Raw genomic sequence first — 16,075 nt, forward strand, 5'->3', positions numbered from 1 at the left:
GGAAAGATTAGCGAAACAAGTGTTCTCTGTCAGGTTGGCAGGAAAAAGACCCAGAGAAAGACCAAGATATAGGTCAGGGTTTGGCAAAGTGGTCGATCCATGGGGGATCGATAAATGTCCAAGGGTCAAAAGGGAGTCAATAAGCACCTAAAATGACTTTGAGTAACACCTATTAAACAGGCAAAACCAACAAGGGAGAAGTGTATGCTCTCCCCGATGAAGACATCTAGAACAGAGACAATCAGGCTTAGTGCCATTTATCACCCGTAGCTATCAAAGTAATGTTCAGTGATCTGACAAGTTTGAATTTACTGTGTAATTACTTTTTTTAAGTCATAGTGCTCATAATGGCGGAGCCCAGGGCCATTATCATATCAGATCGCATCCTGAGGCAAACAATTAAATATTGCCCCTGATGAATTATTAGATAAAAATATAAGAAAATCTCCAATTGTATTTTGTTTTTATTACAAGAAAAATATTAATGCAAAACGATTACATAATATTAATTAAATGTTTGCTCTACAGGGATATCGCGCAATAAAATTGTTTATAAGCTGTTCTAAATTTAAATTATAAGGCTATAGTTACTAGACCAACTAATCTATCTTGGATCATTGCTGTTCGCAAATAATTTTTAATCAGTTTAAGCTTAGAAAAACTTCTTTCAGCGATGGCATCTACTGCAATATGGATGAATGAGCGCCCTTATTAAGCCTTGCTGTAAGGCAGGCTGCCTCTATGCTACACCCTGTCGATGGTACTATCGATCCCTGATAGTAAGAAGTGCCGACAGCATTCACAATAGTATTTAAAATTTGGATTTATACCATCATTTACCAATGAAAGATTGAAAAGGGTGAAGGAATTATTTTAAATTGAGAAATTTATTATTGATAACATTTATTGAACATGATGGAGGTCAATGAGGGATCAAGGATTCCATGAAGGGATCGATGGTCTAAAAAGTTTGCCAACCTGCTGATATAGGTGGACTGATACAGTAAAAAGTGCCTTAGAACAGCGCTTCCCAAACTGTGGGCTGCGGCCCCCTTGGAGGCCGTAGGTTTTGTTGAGGGGGCCGTGAAATAATGAAAACAAATTTAAAATGTTTTAAGACTAAGTAGATTTTTTTTTATTTTAAAAGAAACGTATTTAACTTTTATTATTTATTATTTCTTTTTTGTTGTTTTTTATATTTTAATGAAAAAATTCACGCATTAGTGTTGGTTAACAAACTTTGCTTCCTTCGTATTTCGGCACTTAATATTGCTTATTGATATGTTTCATTTCAAAGCAGTGGTTAATTGTATTTACTTCGAATGCTCTCAAGGGAAGCTCCAAATCTTCCTGTCCCTTTCATCACACGTTCGTAATCAGGGACTGTTGATATTGACTTTATATACATATCAAAACTCGTTTTATATTATCACTGTCATCCAAGCTAGTTTTCTGTCACCAATAAAAGTTTCGCATACACTTCACACATGAAAAAAAGCTTAAACAAATTCATGTGGGGAGATAGTAACTCACTTGCAGTGGTAAACAACACCCCTCTCTAACAGCCACTATACTGCAGAGGCAATAAAAACAAGTACTTTTATTATGCTAGTGAGTAAGGTATGAGGAGTCTGCGTAATATATTTCTCAACAAATAGTGCAATTAGACACAACTAGGATAAAAACACACTAATTAATGAATCACATGTCCCCTTATACAGAAACTATGCTGTATATATAGACAGAAACAAAACCATATGTTGCATGGGCAAACACAGTATCTAACTAAAAACTATTGTTATTAATTAGATGTGTGTGGGTTCGATTTCCCAAGGCAGCAATAAAATTCAACCGAAGTGTTAAAATTCATAAAAGTGTTAAAACTAAGTAATATATATATATATATATATATATATATATATATATATAATGAATGTTATGGCAGTTTCACATATGGAATTCGGTTGAAGAGAATTAGAATTTCAACTCAATTGTCAGCTATGCTTTTATCTTTCCGTTGCACGATCTTTTGTTAATACTGCACCAATCATATGCACGTTTTAATAACCTGCCTTCGCTGTCTGTTTCGTGTTAGGCTTTTGTGACACAAAAGAGAAAAATGTTCCTGGTCCAGGGATTCCCTTATTCAGGTAATATTCACTAATTTCAGGTTATCAGTCTGTAGTGTGCCAGTATCGGTAAGTGGTGATATTATTTGATCTGTTCTACATTAAAAAATTTAATCCTGAGATGGATAAGTGGCTGATAAAAAATAAAAAAATCCCGCGAATAATCAGAAGATGCAGAAACAGACTCAAAAAAAGGATAGTATTTCATATTTTACCAGAACAGCCTGCATAGTCTTCAGAACCAAACGGTAAGAGGCAAAAAATGTAATATATGCATTTGATTTTTGCAATATTCACTGTGTATGTTTTGTATTGAATATAAATACAATAAATATTATAATAATATATCTCGCTATTACGATTTTTTTTGAGGGGGGGGGGGCCGTGAAATATTTTAATTTTGCAAAGGGGGCCCTGACATCCAGAAGTTTGGGAAGCACTGCCTTAGAAGACAGAAATATAAGATCTGATAATGTTGTAGTCTTGACAGGTAATGGATTGATTTGGAGAAAAATTGTAAACAGGAAGTTAGTAATGATGTAAGTTTTTCATGTAGTACTATCATATGCTATAAACCCCCTTGAGTACACGTCAGCAATTTGATGATGATAAGTCATTTAACCACCAAAATGATCAGGTATATGTCATGGATGGTCACAAAGCACGTGCCATAGAACCAGGATTCAGAGAGGTAATCATCCTATGTCAGTGATGGTTTAGTGGGGGCAACGTATCAGGGAATATCCAAGCTGCATTTCTGTGAGAAAGGGATCAAAACCTTTGCCAAAATGTATCAAGACATCGTGCTGGAACCGGTGGTATGGTCCCTGAATATCTTGTTTCATGGTAAATGGTGGACTTTCCAACAGCACTAAGTCCCTGCAAACAAGGCGAGGACCTACACAACAGTGGTTGGAAACAAATGTGCCCAACTACATGTCACCATCTGATTGGCCATATGGAAGTCCTGATTTTAATCTGCTGGACTTCAAATTGTAGTCAGTGCCTGCAAGAATTGACACCCCAACATCATTAACCTGAAGGTGGATTTGGAGTGAGCACTGGCAGCATTTCATGAGACGTGGGGCATGCCATCACAGACCATGCTCCTCACAGACTTCTAGCATGCATAAAGGCAAAAGGGGGACATTTCAAACATTGAGTGCTGCTACATGTATGTTATACATAGTTTTTTATTATTATTATTATTATTCCGGGAAACTCCAAGGAGTCGACAGACTCATCGAGGGAGGCCCCATCATGTCAAGAACAACTATTTGACATTCACACAGTATCTATCATACCTTGCCTTGAACTCATTCACGGTCATAGCACCCCACCAAAGACTCTGGCAGCTTATTCCACTCATTCACCGCTCTCCAAGTAAAAAACCTAGCTCTAACACCCTTGTTAACCACATTCTTGCCCAGCTTCCATGCATGGCCCCTAGTCCTCCCACCACCAGTCCTATTTTCAAAAATATCTTCTGGATTAATCTTATAGTAACCCTTCAGTAATTTGAATGTCTCAATCATATCACCCCTTTTCTGCCTATCGACCAATTTTTGCAACCCACAAATCTTCAACCTATTCTCATAAGGTTCATTCCACAGACCTGCAATTATCTTGGTCATTCGTCTCTGGATCCTCTCCACTTTCTCCCCATCACGAAGAAACCCTGGCATCCATAACTGGGCGCCAGGGTTCCTCTGTATCGAGCCTTATCAAGGCTCGATACAGAGGAACAGTAACTAGTTTGTCTCTGAGTATTTGTATTGCTGAAAGCTGTAAATGATTTACTGACAGATTAAGGGTTATCAAAAGTTATTAAAGGATTAAAGATTATGCACTGTTCAAGTTGTAACAGTATTTATGACTAGACTAAGTAATAATGGGAACATGAACTGGAAAGATAGGAAAAAGTATTCCAGTCATCCATCCTGGTCCATTTTCCACGCATCTCCATTGGAAATAAAGATTATTGAATGGGCAATGTGCAAAAAGCACACTGGCCTGGTTGGCTGAGTGGTTAGCATATCTGCTCTCCAGCCATGAGGCTGCAGGTTTGAATCCTGCCTAGGACATGGATATTTGTGATTGTCTTTCACCTTCATACATTCATCCAGACAAATATGTATACACTCTCCCAAGATGGAGTGGTTCACCATGGGAGAAGCAGATCTATTTTATGCAAAAAACAGCAGACTCTGCACCAAGAAGGACATAATGCCAGGACGAATGTGCAAAAAGCATCGATAGCTATCTGTAAACTCTTATGATGATAAATGGGATTCAACCATTGTAGGCTACGAGGTCTTGCAATGCTGTAATCCAGTAATCAATAACCACAATCCAGCTTTGAATATACTAATGCACAATAAAGGTGAGGCAATGAAGATCGATCTGCATCCCTAGTCAGTAGAGGATAGAGTGCGAAGGAGATTCAATGCACTCTTGAATTTTTTTTCCTGAGATGATGTCTGAAAGCAATCATATTTTGATGCAGTAGGGTATTTATGAAATATGCCCCCATGCTCTGTCTTCATCTTTTGGGGCTGCCTGCCAGTCAGTATTCCACCAAGTTGGATAATACTGCAGAAACTGAGATGTTTTTGGAACTGCAGTTGCTGTCAGAACAATACACTCTGTTACATACTTCACTGCTTCATTAATAATTTAATTGACTGCTTCAAGCACTAATTCTACAAGATGGGAAAAAGGTTTCTAGTCATCCATCCTGGTCCATTTTCCATGTGAGCATCCCCCATATAAACACAATTTATGTGAGTATGAAGTGCAAATAACAGGCAAATGATCGCTTCTATATGCTCTCTTGGACATGCCACCTTAGCAAAGGAAGAATGTACAGAAGCAGACTGTAAGAGCTAGTGCAGAATACAAGAGGAATATGGAAGAAAGTATTGGGTCTATCATTAAGAATGAAGAGGTCATTATTGTCAAGCACTCACTCAATAATACAGCCTCATTCATTTGTGTTGGCACCATCCCACACAGTGTTGAGTCCATTAACATCACTCATAAGAAGCATGGATGATGATAATGAAATCCTGGTGATCTCCAAACCTTGCAAATAATCTATTTGCAAGGTTTGGAGATCATATTTCTTTGATTTATCCTCACATGGACAATTCCATAGCCAATATATCATCTTGGATACACTCTGCTGGATTTTATTTTTACTCTCTTCTGTCTTCACCTCTATGAAACCCAGGTAACTATATCTGAACACAATAGTCCAGGAGTGTATCAAGGAAAAAAAAAAAAAAAAACCTTATTCCTTACATTAGCTTCAACAATGTGGTCATCACATCTTTCGTTTATTGAAAACTTGCAAATTCCCATTAATACAGCACTATGCCTGCAATGTCTTCAGTCAAATGCAATACCTTATACTTGGCAATATTGTGGCACTCATCATTTGCCCACAGAACAATGGTATTCAAATCAGATGGCAGAGATTTTATATCAGCTGCATCCATTTGATTTGCCTCATCAGTAAATCAAATAACTCTGTATTACCCATCAGACTATCTCCCATATCATTAATATACAAGTCAATCAACAAAGACCATGTACAAAATCCTGAAGCATGTGACTGGTCACCCTCATCTTAGACTCAGCACCACCATACTTCATTTTCTAATAAGTGTCAGTCAACTAATATCGTATCCATCTCACAAGTTTATTTTGCATATCTATTTGTAAAACAACTCCAGTGTGTAGATTCCTGTCAAATGCATTGGCAAAATCAAGAGAGGCATCATGGTAAGTCCATTTCCTTTATTCAATTCAGTTTTCACTATAAACATCAGCAGATAGCTAAAGCGAGGTCTACTTTTATGAAACAATGCTGTTCTGTATGGGGGGATCACATTGCTATATACCCATCTCTTGATGGGTGCCCTTACCAGCCTTTCTAACACCTCTGACTCCACCAGATACTGATTGAGCTACAAATGGTTATAGTCCAAGCCAGAACACTATTTCAAGCTGCTTTCTCAGCTTATCGTAATCACCTGCCTTGAAGTTTCATGCAGTTTTGACATTCTGGAGTTTGATATATCATCTGAGGGCTTTGAGGGTATAAGATTTAGGGTATATATGAAACTGCAAGGCAGGTGATTATGATAAGCTGAGAAAGCGGCTTGAAATAGTGTTCTGGCTTGGACTATAACCATTTGTAGCTCAATCAGCACTTTCAGCAACTGGAGGCATAATATTCATCTCATTTCTAGCACAATTCTCAGATGCTATTATTACCTCCAGTATTCTTGCAAAATTCCCTTTCCTCAAGTGCAGCTTAAGGTAATTAAGCCTCAGTAATTCTAGAAATTCTCTTTCCTCCACCTGGCATGTTTTCACATCTCTCCAATTTATATCCCTATAATTGAAATTGCCCATAATGATAGTCCTCCTTAGGTTTAGTCTGTATGTATGCATGTAGTTCAATCACCTTCAGATGACCCAGGTCTGTAGCAGCATCAAACTACATATTGTCTGGTTAATCTTTCATCGGGATGTAATGTAGACTTCCTCCACGTGGTGCACCCTGGGTAACGCCAAAGTCTACGGTGAAGATGGTGCTGAACTTCCCATCTAGAACTCCCGACCAAAAAAGCAAGAAGGATTTATTTCATTCTACCAGACAAATAGGATGCTCACTTCAGATATGCCAACTCGATATTGAAGGCTTGAGTACAGCAAAAAGTGAATTTCTATCTAAAATGCTATCAACCCACTCAGTGGATGTTCTAGCTGTTCAAGAAATCAACACTGAAAATGCTGAACAATTGCAGTCTAGAGGAAAAATTCAAGGATTCAGATTAATTGCTTAGTTAATCATCCTAAATATGGAATTGCAACCTACGTAAAAGGAGATATTGAGAGTTGTAAACTCACGATGAGTAACAACAGCAGCATATTCTAAGCAACTATCCAAATAGCTGACACCATAGTCATGAACATCTATAAACCCCTGAATGTCACCTGTCGGATCCCCCTCTAACCAATCTATAATATCCACATGTAATATTGGGAGATTTCAATAGCCATCACAGTTTATGGAGTTTTAATGAAAATGATAGTAACAGTGAAAAGCTGGTGGAATGGATGGAAGACCTGGACCTTAACTTAATAAACGATGCTAAAGATACCTCTACCTTTTTTCATCTAGACAGCACAGAGGATTACACTCCAGATCTTTGCTTTGTAACCAATCATTATCATTAAAGTCTCAGCATAAATAGAAAAGTTCTTGGGCCCTTCCCAAGTAGTCAGCAGAGACCAATCTTATATTCTCTAGGAATTCATATACCACTTACGTTGTCTATCCAAACCTAGATGGTCAATAAGGCAAACTGGAAGAAAGAACTTTGCTGAACAAGTAGATGCCAATATTAGGTGGATAAAACCTATTCCTAACAATTATGACAGATTTAGGAGTGATTAAAGGGGCTGCAAAGAGAACTATCCCTATAGGTTACAGGAAAGAATATATTCCAAATTGGAATAGTGACAGCAACAACCTCTATCACGAATTTATAGAAAAAGAAGACCAGACAGTAGCTAAGGATCTCCTGCACTGCTTTGATAATGTAAGGAGAAAGAAATGGATTGAGACATTTGAAAATATTGATTTTACACATTCAAGTAGACAAGCATGGTCCTTGTTGTGCAGGTTGGATCCTAGTGCAACAGCATCCAAGAGAGCAATCTATTGATGTCGAAGAGAAGGCAACAATATCATAAAATGGTTAACTAACCTATATAATATAATAGCATCTTGGTTTCAGGAAATCTTCCCTCTCTCTTTAGAAGAACGAAAATAATAACCATTCTTAAACCAGAAAAAGATCCATCATTAGGAGCTAGCTACCGACCAACATCTCTTATGAGTTTACTCTTAAACTTATGGAAAGGATTATGTGTTATTTGCAGATTATGAAATCGCACAATTCACAGAATGCGCAACATTTTTGCTCATTCCATGAACTGTATAACATGCTTGTACAGTTCATGGAGTGTGTAGAATTTTGCACAATTCATGAAATGAGTATTACGTTTTCTGCTCATTTCATGAATTGGGTGCATAGTTACAGCATATAAATAGGTGATAAATGGGTGAAGAGTAATAAAATAGTTTTAATTCAAAAACTCTTATTACATAAAAATAGTTATGTACTTTGACAAAACACAAGAAAAATATTATTACCAAACTTCTTTCGTTACAACTAACAAGTAAACAATAAGGATTTTCAAGACTTGTTTGGGAGGCATGAAGAGTTACAAAGAACTTGATTTTTAAAACAGCTACATTTCTTATTTGTACAATGTGTTTTACAAGAGCATCTTTTGAATCCTTGTCCATTACCAACAGAAAGTTAGAGAAATAGAGCTCTGATGTTGAGGTCTATAGTTGGTACTTCATTTATAGATAATCCCTGAAAATCAACCTTTTCAAAACAATTTCTCTCAAGCCAGTTTTCAATAACTCCACCTTTGGTATCAATTCTGTATTTCCCTTCTTTCCTGTCAAGACCTACTCCAATCAAGTTTGCCAGATCTCCTCGACAATGATCAAAAGATAGTACAAACACATTTACACAATCTCCAATATCCACTTATTTTAGTTTTTGTTTGTTCTTTGCACCATTTTAGTAGCGATATGCTTCACGTTCTGACTTGCAATGTTCCTCAGCTTGACCGCTGGATGGAGGTTAATGTCAGCATGTGAAAAAATCGGACTCTGATTGCCTAATGAATCATCAAGAATTCCTTCATCCAATTTTCTGGTTTCATCTATCAAATCGTATTCATGACTTTCTTGCACTGTTTCATTGTTATTTATAATAGATTCTTCATATAATTCAATGTATTATTCATTGTTATGATTATTTACATTTGCCCCAATAAATGAATTTTCATTTTGTTCTAGAATTAATAGTCGGTTGGATATATTCTTGGTGTCAGAGTAGTTTAACATATCCATGAAATTCTCTTCATCAATTCCCGACTGAATTTTGTTCAGAAATTCTGTTGGAAGGTTTGTACCAAGACCCACTTTAGGTTTTATTCCAAACTTTATAAGGCTCCATTTTTATAGTTTCATGGTATGTAGTATTCATACTCGACTGGACAAATTTTATTCCCATACTCCAATTGGAAGAATTATTATCTTGCATCCACACAACTAAAGAATCTAAGCACTGCATTGCTCCTTTCCACTGATTCTTGACTTTGTGGGTGTCTGGGCCTTCCATTTACTAAAACTAAGTTTGGCCAAAGAGTAGAAAGTTCTTTGATAATTTCATCTGTGAATTCCCTTCCATTATTGGACTGTAAAACATGTGGAGCACCATACTCGAGAAAAATGTCTAATAAATGTTGAGCTACTTCCTTTGTTGTTTTTGAAGCCAGTGCTCGAAGCAAATGAAACTTTGTCAGATGTTCTTGATAGTGCATCATGAACTTGAAATTCCCATCTAGTAAGCTTTGAAAGCCAACAAGATCTACCTGATCCCTTTGATTCATGTCATTTACGGTAATAGGTCTAATGACAATCCCTTTAATGTTCTCCTTCATTTTTAGTTTCTCTGTGCATCTTTCACATTGTTTTATGAATTCAGAAACAATTCGTCGTGGAATGTTAGCGTACTTCTCCATTATTTTCTTGTGGGCTTTTGTCTTGCCTTTGTGACCAGTAGAGAGATGAATATCACAAATGATAGAAATAATGGATTCTTTTGTTGCCATAAATTGACATTTTTTGTCACTACTTTCATTACACCCGCTAAATTTGAAATAGCGGACTTACTTCTAAGATGATGTTCTTGTCTACTTCTTTTAACGCCAAACCTATTATCATTTAGAAGGTTTATGACATATTGTTCGAATTCATTATTCCACAAGATATCACATTCTCTAACAGCGTTTTCTAAATCTTCCATTTTGGATGTAGGGATCTAAAATTTAACAAATATGGATGTTTAAAACCTAAAATAACACTTTATTAAGTTAATAGTGAAGAATCATCACATATTATGTAAGCCGCGAGTCCTGCAACTCACGCCAACGAGAAACTAACCTTACTGAATACCACAAAAGGAGTTATGACATAATGTTGTACAAATTTACTGTAACACTTGACTAATACTATTACAAAAAAAATTCTTAAAACACAGCAACTTGCAGCAACAACCAATAAGAAATGCTCTTCACCAGTTGATCACGAGTTATTGCACATCATGCGCTGCTGCTGTTACTATGCACCCAATTCATGAAATGAGGAGCAGAAAACGTAATATTCATTTAATGAATTGTGCAATTTCATAATTTGCATGTAACATATACAACAGAATATTTCTCATCATAAACAAACTAATACCTCCTGAGCAAGCAGCTACAGACCAGGAAAAGGATGTGAACAAGTACTGGCTCTTACATCAATGATTGAGAATGGTTCTGAGAGAGATCTGAAATCTATTGCAGTGTTCATTGACTTAACATCAGAATATGACACAGTATGGAGAAAGGGCCTGCTATTTAAATTTCTGAAGATGATTTCCATGTAGAAGATTTGCCAACTCATTGGATAATATGCTTAATAACAGATGGATACAGGTATTTGCAGGCAATTCAAAAAGTTGGCCATGCAAGCATAATAATGGACTTCCTCAAGGCTCTGTACTATCTCCATTCTTGTTTAATTTATATATTTATGATCTCCCTCAAACCAGTTCAAGAAAATTTATTTATGCAGATGACCTTGTGATAATCACACAAAGCACTAAGTTTAATGAAGCTGAAAAAAATAATTACAAATGATTTGAAAATTCTGGACTCATATTTCAAACAGTAGCATCTAAACAAAAACCTATCTACCTTCCATTTTATTAACCATCAGGCTAATTTCAAACTCACTGTCTTCTTCAGAGATATTACTGAACTTTAAAAGTACACCTAAATATTTAGGTGTTATACTAGATAGAACACAAACCTTCAAAGAACACCTAGTGAAAGTAGCTCAGAAAATAAAAACTTATAATAACATAATTCAGAAGCTGGCTGGTTCAACTTGGGGTGCAGATGCTGAAGCCTTGCATCTATCAGCTTTGGCCTTGGTTCATTCAACTGTAGAGTACTGCTCCCCAGTATGGCTCAACAGTATTCATACTTCTAAGGTGAACATCCAACTTAATCAAACAATGAAAATAATAACAGGAACTATAAGATCTACACCAAATTATTGCTCCCTGTCATCAGGGAGCAATAATTTGATGACCTCCTAACTTACACAGAAAAGCAGTATTTGCTAATTTATGGACAAATTTAACCAACAATGTTAACCACCTATCCATGAAGATATACAAAATCCCCCTACGAGGAGACTAAAATCAAGAAATCCTAGTCGGAGAATAGCAAAGGAATTAATAGGTGAATCTTTCAACTTGACTGAATATATGGAAAGATGAATGGCTCAAAACCATAATCCCAGATTAGCTACAACGGACCTACATCTAAACTACCTAGATTTGGACTATGTCATCTTTGGACAACCTTAAACTGCATTAGAATTGGTCATGGTAAATGTAAATACCATCTACATAAATGGAGATGGACTGACTCTCCTGCATGTGACTGCAGTTACCACTCTCAAACTATCGACTATATTTTACTGGACTGCTTGATACATGCTTTTGAGAGCACTATACAAGGTGTACACAATGTTACGATGGAAGCTATAAACTAGCTTGAAAAATTGCTCTGTAAAACTTTCTTTTATTTGTCATATATCTGTTACATTGGTGTATTATGTTTCTCGCTTTATTTTACCATCATACAATAAATAAATAATCTTTCATGAACAACTCTGAACTTAATGCCTGTATTATTACTCTAACATTACTATTTGTGATTTCTAATCTGGCTCAATTCAATTGCAATAATTAGCAATATTTCCACCTGCACCTCTATCCTGTCTGTCCTCTCCAAATACAACACTCACATTCTATTCCTGTTAAGGATATCCTATGTCAGCCAGTTTTCACTAAGGCCAATATGAAACCTTTGCGCTTACTAATGATAAAAAAATTGATGCATCAGGAATTAGTGAATGCACATAACAGTATTCTACTTGACTGATTCAAATATGCAAGCACAATCCAGCCTTAAAGTAAAAATCCTTTTGGATATCAAAATCAATATAATCAACACAATGCAAACCATCTCTTATATAATCTGTGCATTGAATCATTCACAAGCAAGCTATCCATCTCAGCCCACTCATATCACAAGTCCTTTCAAGTCATTTGCATAGGCACATACAATCCTGACTTATTCTTTTACTGCCTTATTTAAGGTCATCTTCTCTCATGTCATACATCTCCTTTCAAGTCATTTGTTCCAACTGATACAATTATATCTTCCAGATTTACTATCTGCTTTTACATATCCTCAGTCACATTGTGAATCTGTACCTGGAAAACAAGCTTTCTTGCCAGTTCAATCATTTCTAATCAAGACAGTTTTTTTTCACCACCCATTCCTGCTTCATACCTTTTGTTTCTTTATTTTTGTCTCCTTTCTTACCTTTTCTGCTACTTACCAAGTGCTTATCTGGTCTCTTTAATTCCTTCTTAGCATTGTGAGGTACTTGTTGCTCTAAATTTCTACCATGTCAAGCTTCATTTTTTTACACCTCCTTTCCCATATTCACTCACCTCTTTTAAACTGCTATCGCTGTCCTGCACTACATCTTCAATTCGTGGTTGCATGTTGCTACCTCTCATGCCAGTTCATCTTAATTCCGATTCCCATTCAATACCTCGTAAAGCTTATATAACAGATATAAGTATACAGATTGTCTTCTTAATGCAAATCCAAAGCATTATCAGATAACACTGGACAACAAAATTTTACAAAAGTCATGCTCCCCAGATTAATTTAGTCATTTCTAATAGATTTCAAGGTGCTGAACACGAATGTGACAATCAAAATACAAAATTGGCTATGGTTTAAGAGAGATCCACAATAGTCTTATATAACAGAGTAATACGTACTTATCACATATACCGGAAAATGTTAGCTTCTACACCTGACCTCGCTTTGCCTGTATGGAAGTGGACTGCTTTCCCTGGTATCATTTCTCCATCATTGCAATTTCCTGATGGAAACATTCACTGTGCTCATCACTAACATGCCACAGTTGTTGGGGAAGAAATCCAAGTGGGAATGAAGCAAATGCATTTTTAAGGACATATTACATCCAAGTTTGTGATACAAAGACAACAAGTCCTCAACAGTTCCTTATAGTTTTCTGCCCTGACATTTCCGAGGAAGTTAGTTAACACCAGACATTGCAATGCATCCCAAGCTTTTTTCTCATCACCTTGTAGCAGGTTGTTGAACATCTCGTCAATGAAGAGCTCTCGGATCTGAGGACCCACAAAACCTTCCTCTTTAATTTTCGCTTCACTGAGTTGAGGGAATTTGTCAGCCAAGTACTTAATAGCTGATCCAGTCCAGTCCATGGCTTTTATGAAGTTTTTTTACCAGACCGAGTTTCATGTGTAGAGGAGGTAACAGAATATTGCATGTTTCTGCCAGTTCTGGGTATTGCGCATTCTTCTCTTCGACCTTCAGAGATTTCCTCGCAGGCCAATCTCTATTCACAAAAATCAAAGTCCTTGCTCATAGTGCAAAGTCACTCAGACATTTTTCTGGAGAAGATTCCATTGCAGAAGTCTTGATCCCAGTAACTCTGCTTTAGCCTTGAATAGCTCCAGTGCGTGAATAAGATCATTCAGTTCTTCTTGTGTGAGAATGTGTGGCCACAGATGACACACCATGGCCAACAATGGATCATCATTAGATGTCAAAAGCTCAGGAGAACCCGACATCAGTTTGCCTCCATCCTCTGAATTGATGAAAAATTCTTTCAGAGATTTGGGAAGAACAGGTCCTTCACCAAACAGAACTGGTCAGAGAGTAGATGGCATATTCGGCTACGCTATTGTTCACTTCTTTTTCTTTGTGATGCCTCCTGAAACAGGTGGTACCATGCAGTCATTTGCATGATTGCTTGGTTCCCTCCAAACCGTAGGAACAGCAAATGGCATCGACACTACACTGTCTTTCAGCCACTTTGGAAGATTTCTAGCATACATACCGCAGCATGTGTGTGTGTGTGTGTGTGGGGCCCAGGCCTTATCCTGATCCCCGATTTTACATATGAAATAAAGCTGATATGCCTTTTATACTAACGAAGTGATGGCCTTTTTCTGGCTTGCAAACGTTACTTCCCCACAAATGCAACAAAAGTTTTTTGCACTATTAACACAAGTACGAGGCATCACTACTGCTGGATTTACACTGCAGGGATCACTTGTGTAGTACTTATGACACAGGAGTAAATGGGAGTGTAGCCCAGGAAGTTGCACAAACACTTGCTCACCTTATGAGACTTCACTTTATACTAATGACTGCATTATCTTATGACACTGATGTCTTGACTCAACTGCACTGCATCAGCCAATGATGCAGTGCAGTTGAGTCAAGAAATTGAAATACAGAGTTGCCAAATGATATCTATATACACAATGCAGGCTGAGTCTCTCCTAAACAAGAGCCAATTGACAGACTTTGTCATTTTCTTGTTCAGCACATCGAAATTAGTAATGAATCCCTATTTTCATTTCAGAGGCCAACTGTATTGTCCAGTGTAATTAATCAAAAATATATGATTATCATTGAACAAAGAGTGCAGATTTCAATATTTTATGAATGGAATTTTAATGTTCTTGGCTGAACAACAGTATCTGATCTATTTACAGCTCTAGAAAATAGATCCAAAACAAGTTTTCCTCCTCCTCCCCTTTTTAAATTAGTGTGAGATTTTTTTCCAGTATAAATCTTGAAATATATAGGTACATATTTTTTCTATGTGCAGAACTAAGTTAATGAAATCATCACATGTAAAAGAACAAGATATAAACTTACAATTTTTCTCAATGAAAGGGGAGATAACAAATGTGCTTCATATACTCTACTCTGAAAAAATGACTGTTGAAGCAGTATTTCACATACATACATTTGCAGCCAAGATGGTCTGATATACATAGCGAGCCACTGCAGATCTTCCTGATGTATAACTGGAAAGAAAAAAGTTTCAATTATTGTTATTCTTCATGTTATTACAAGTAATAACTACAGATAATAAAATTTATGATAATTCTCAAACTGGAGTATACAGAGTTTTATTTGTATTCAAGGAAAATTAGATAAGATATTACTAAAGTTTTTTGTTTCAATGTATATCCTTAAAAATCTGCTTTCTCAGTGCTTTGTATAGACAGTAAAAGCCTGAAACCATGTAAAATTCTGTTCAGGAGAAACTGCATGAATTCAAGTGTTGTGATAGCGACTACTGGGAAAAGTATACAGCTGGCAACAGCACTGTATTTTTTCCAGATTGACAGACTCCAGAGTAGTATCAGTAATTTAGACATGTTACCAAACATAACTGTTATCAACCAAAAGAAAACCCATAAAAAATAATGCAATATTAATACAACCAAAAATATTTCCTATATTTAACATTATTATGCTTTAACAAATAAAAGATTATAAGAGCAGACTTTTTGTTAGAGGCAATATAGGAAAATATTGCATTATTTTTTTATATGGGCTTTCTTTCTATGAACAGAAAAGACTTGTATAATAGGATGGCCTGCACTTGAATGGATTTGGCAACAGGAACACTGAGAAATCACTTACTGCAATGAGACCATATGCAGAGAGACAGGGAAATGACCATGGAATGGTGAGAATGTTTGCAAAAATTCAACTAATGTATGCAAACATGATAAAGATATGAATGGCATAGAACAGGGTTATGCAACTGGTGAAGGGGTGGAAATGTACGTTTT

The 16,075-nt window shown here is 36.5% G+C and overlaps 1 protein-coding gene across 2 annotated transcripts in view; it reads right to left on the reverse strand.

The window, feature by feature from the left end:
- LOC150102038 (uncharacterized) overlaps positions 1–16,075 on the reverse strand; it is a 266,372-nt gene that overhangs the window by 49,021 nt on the left and 201,276 nt on the right. For both annotated transcript variants that reach the window (XM_090400132.1, XM_090400133.1), the window contains exon 11: positions 15,147–15,298. In XM_090400132.1, the coding sequence (XP_090256258.1) occupies positions 15,147–15,298 (152 nt within the window). The remainder of the gene's footprint in view (positions 1–15,146; positions 15,299–16,075) is intronic.

Source organism: Typopeltis vanoorti, chromosome 11 (assembly GCF_054136105.1).
Source record: "Typopeltis vanoorti isolate ZY-2024b chromosome 11, IOZ_Tvanoo_1.0, whole genome shotgun sequence".
Taxonomy (NCBI): Eukaryota; Metazoa; Arthropoda; class Arachnida; order Uropygi; family Thelyphonidae; genus Typopeltis; species Typopeltis vanoorti.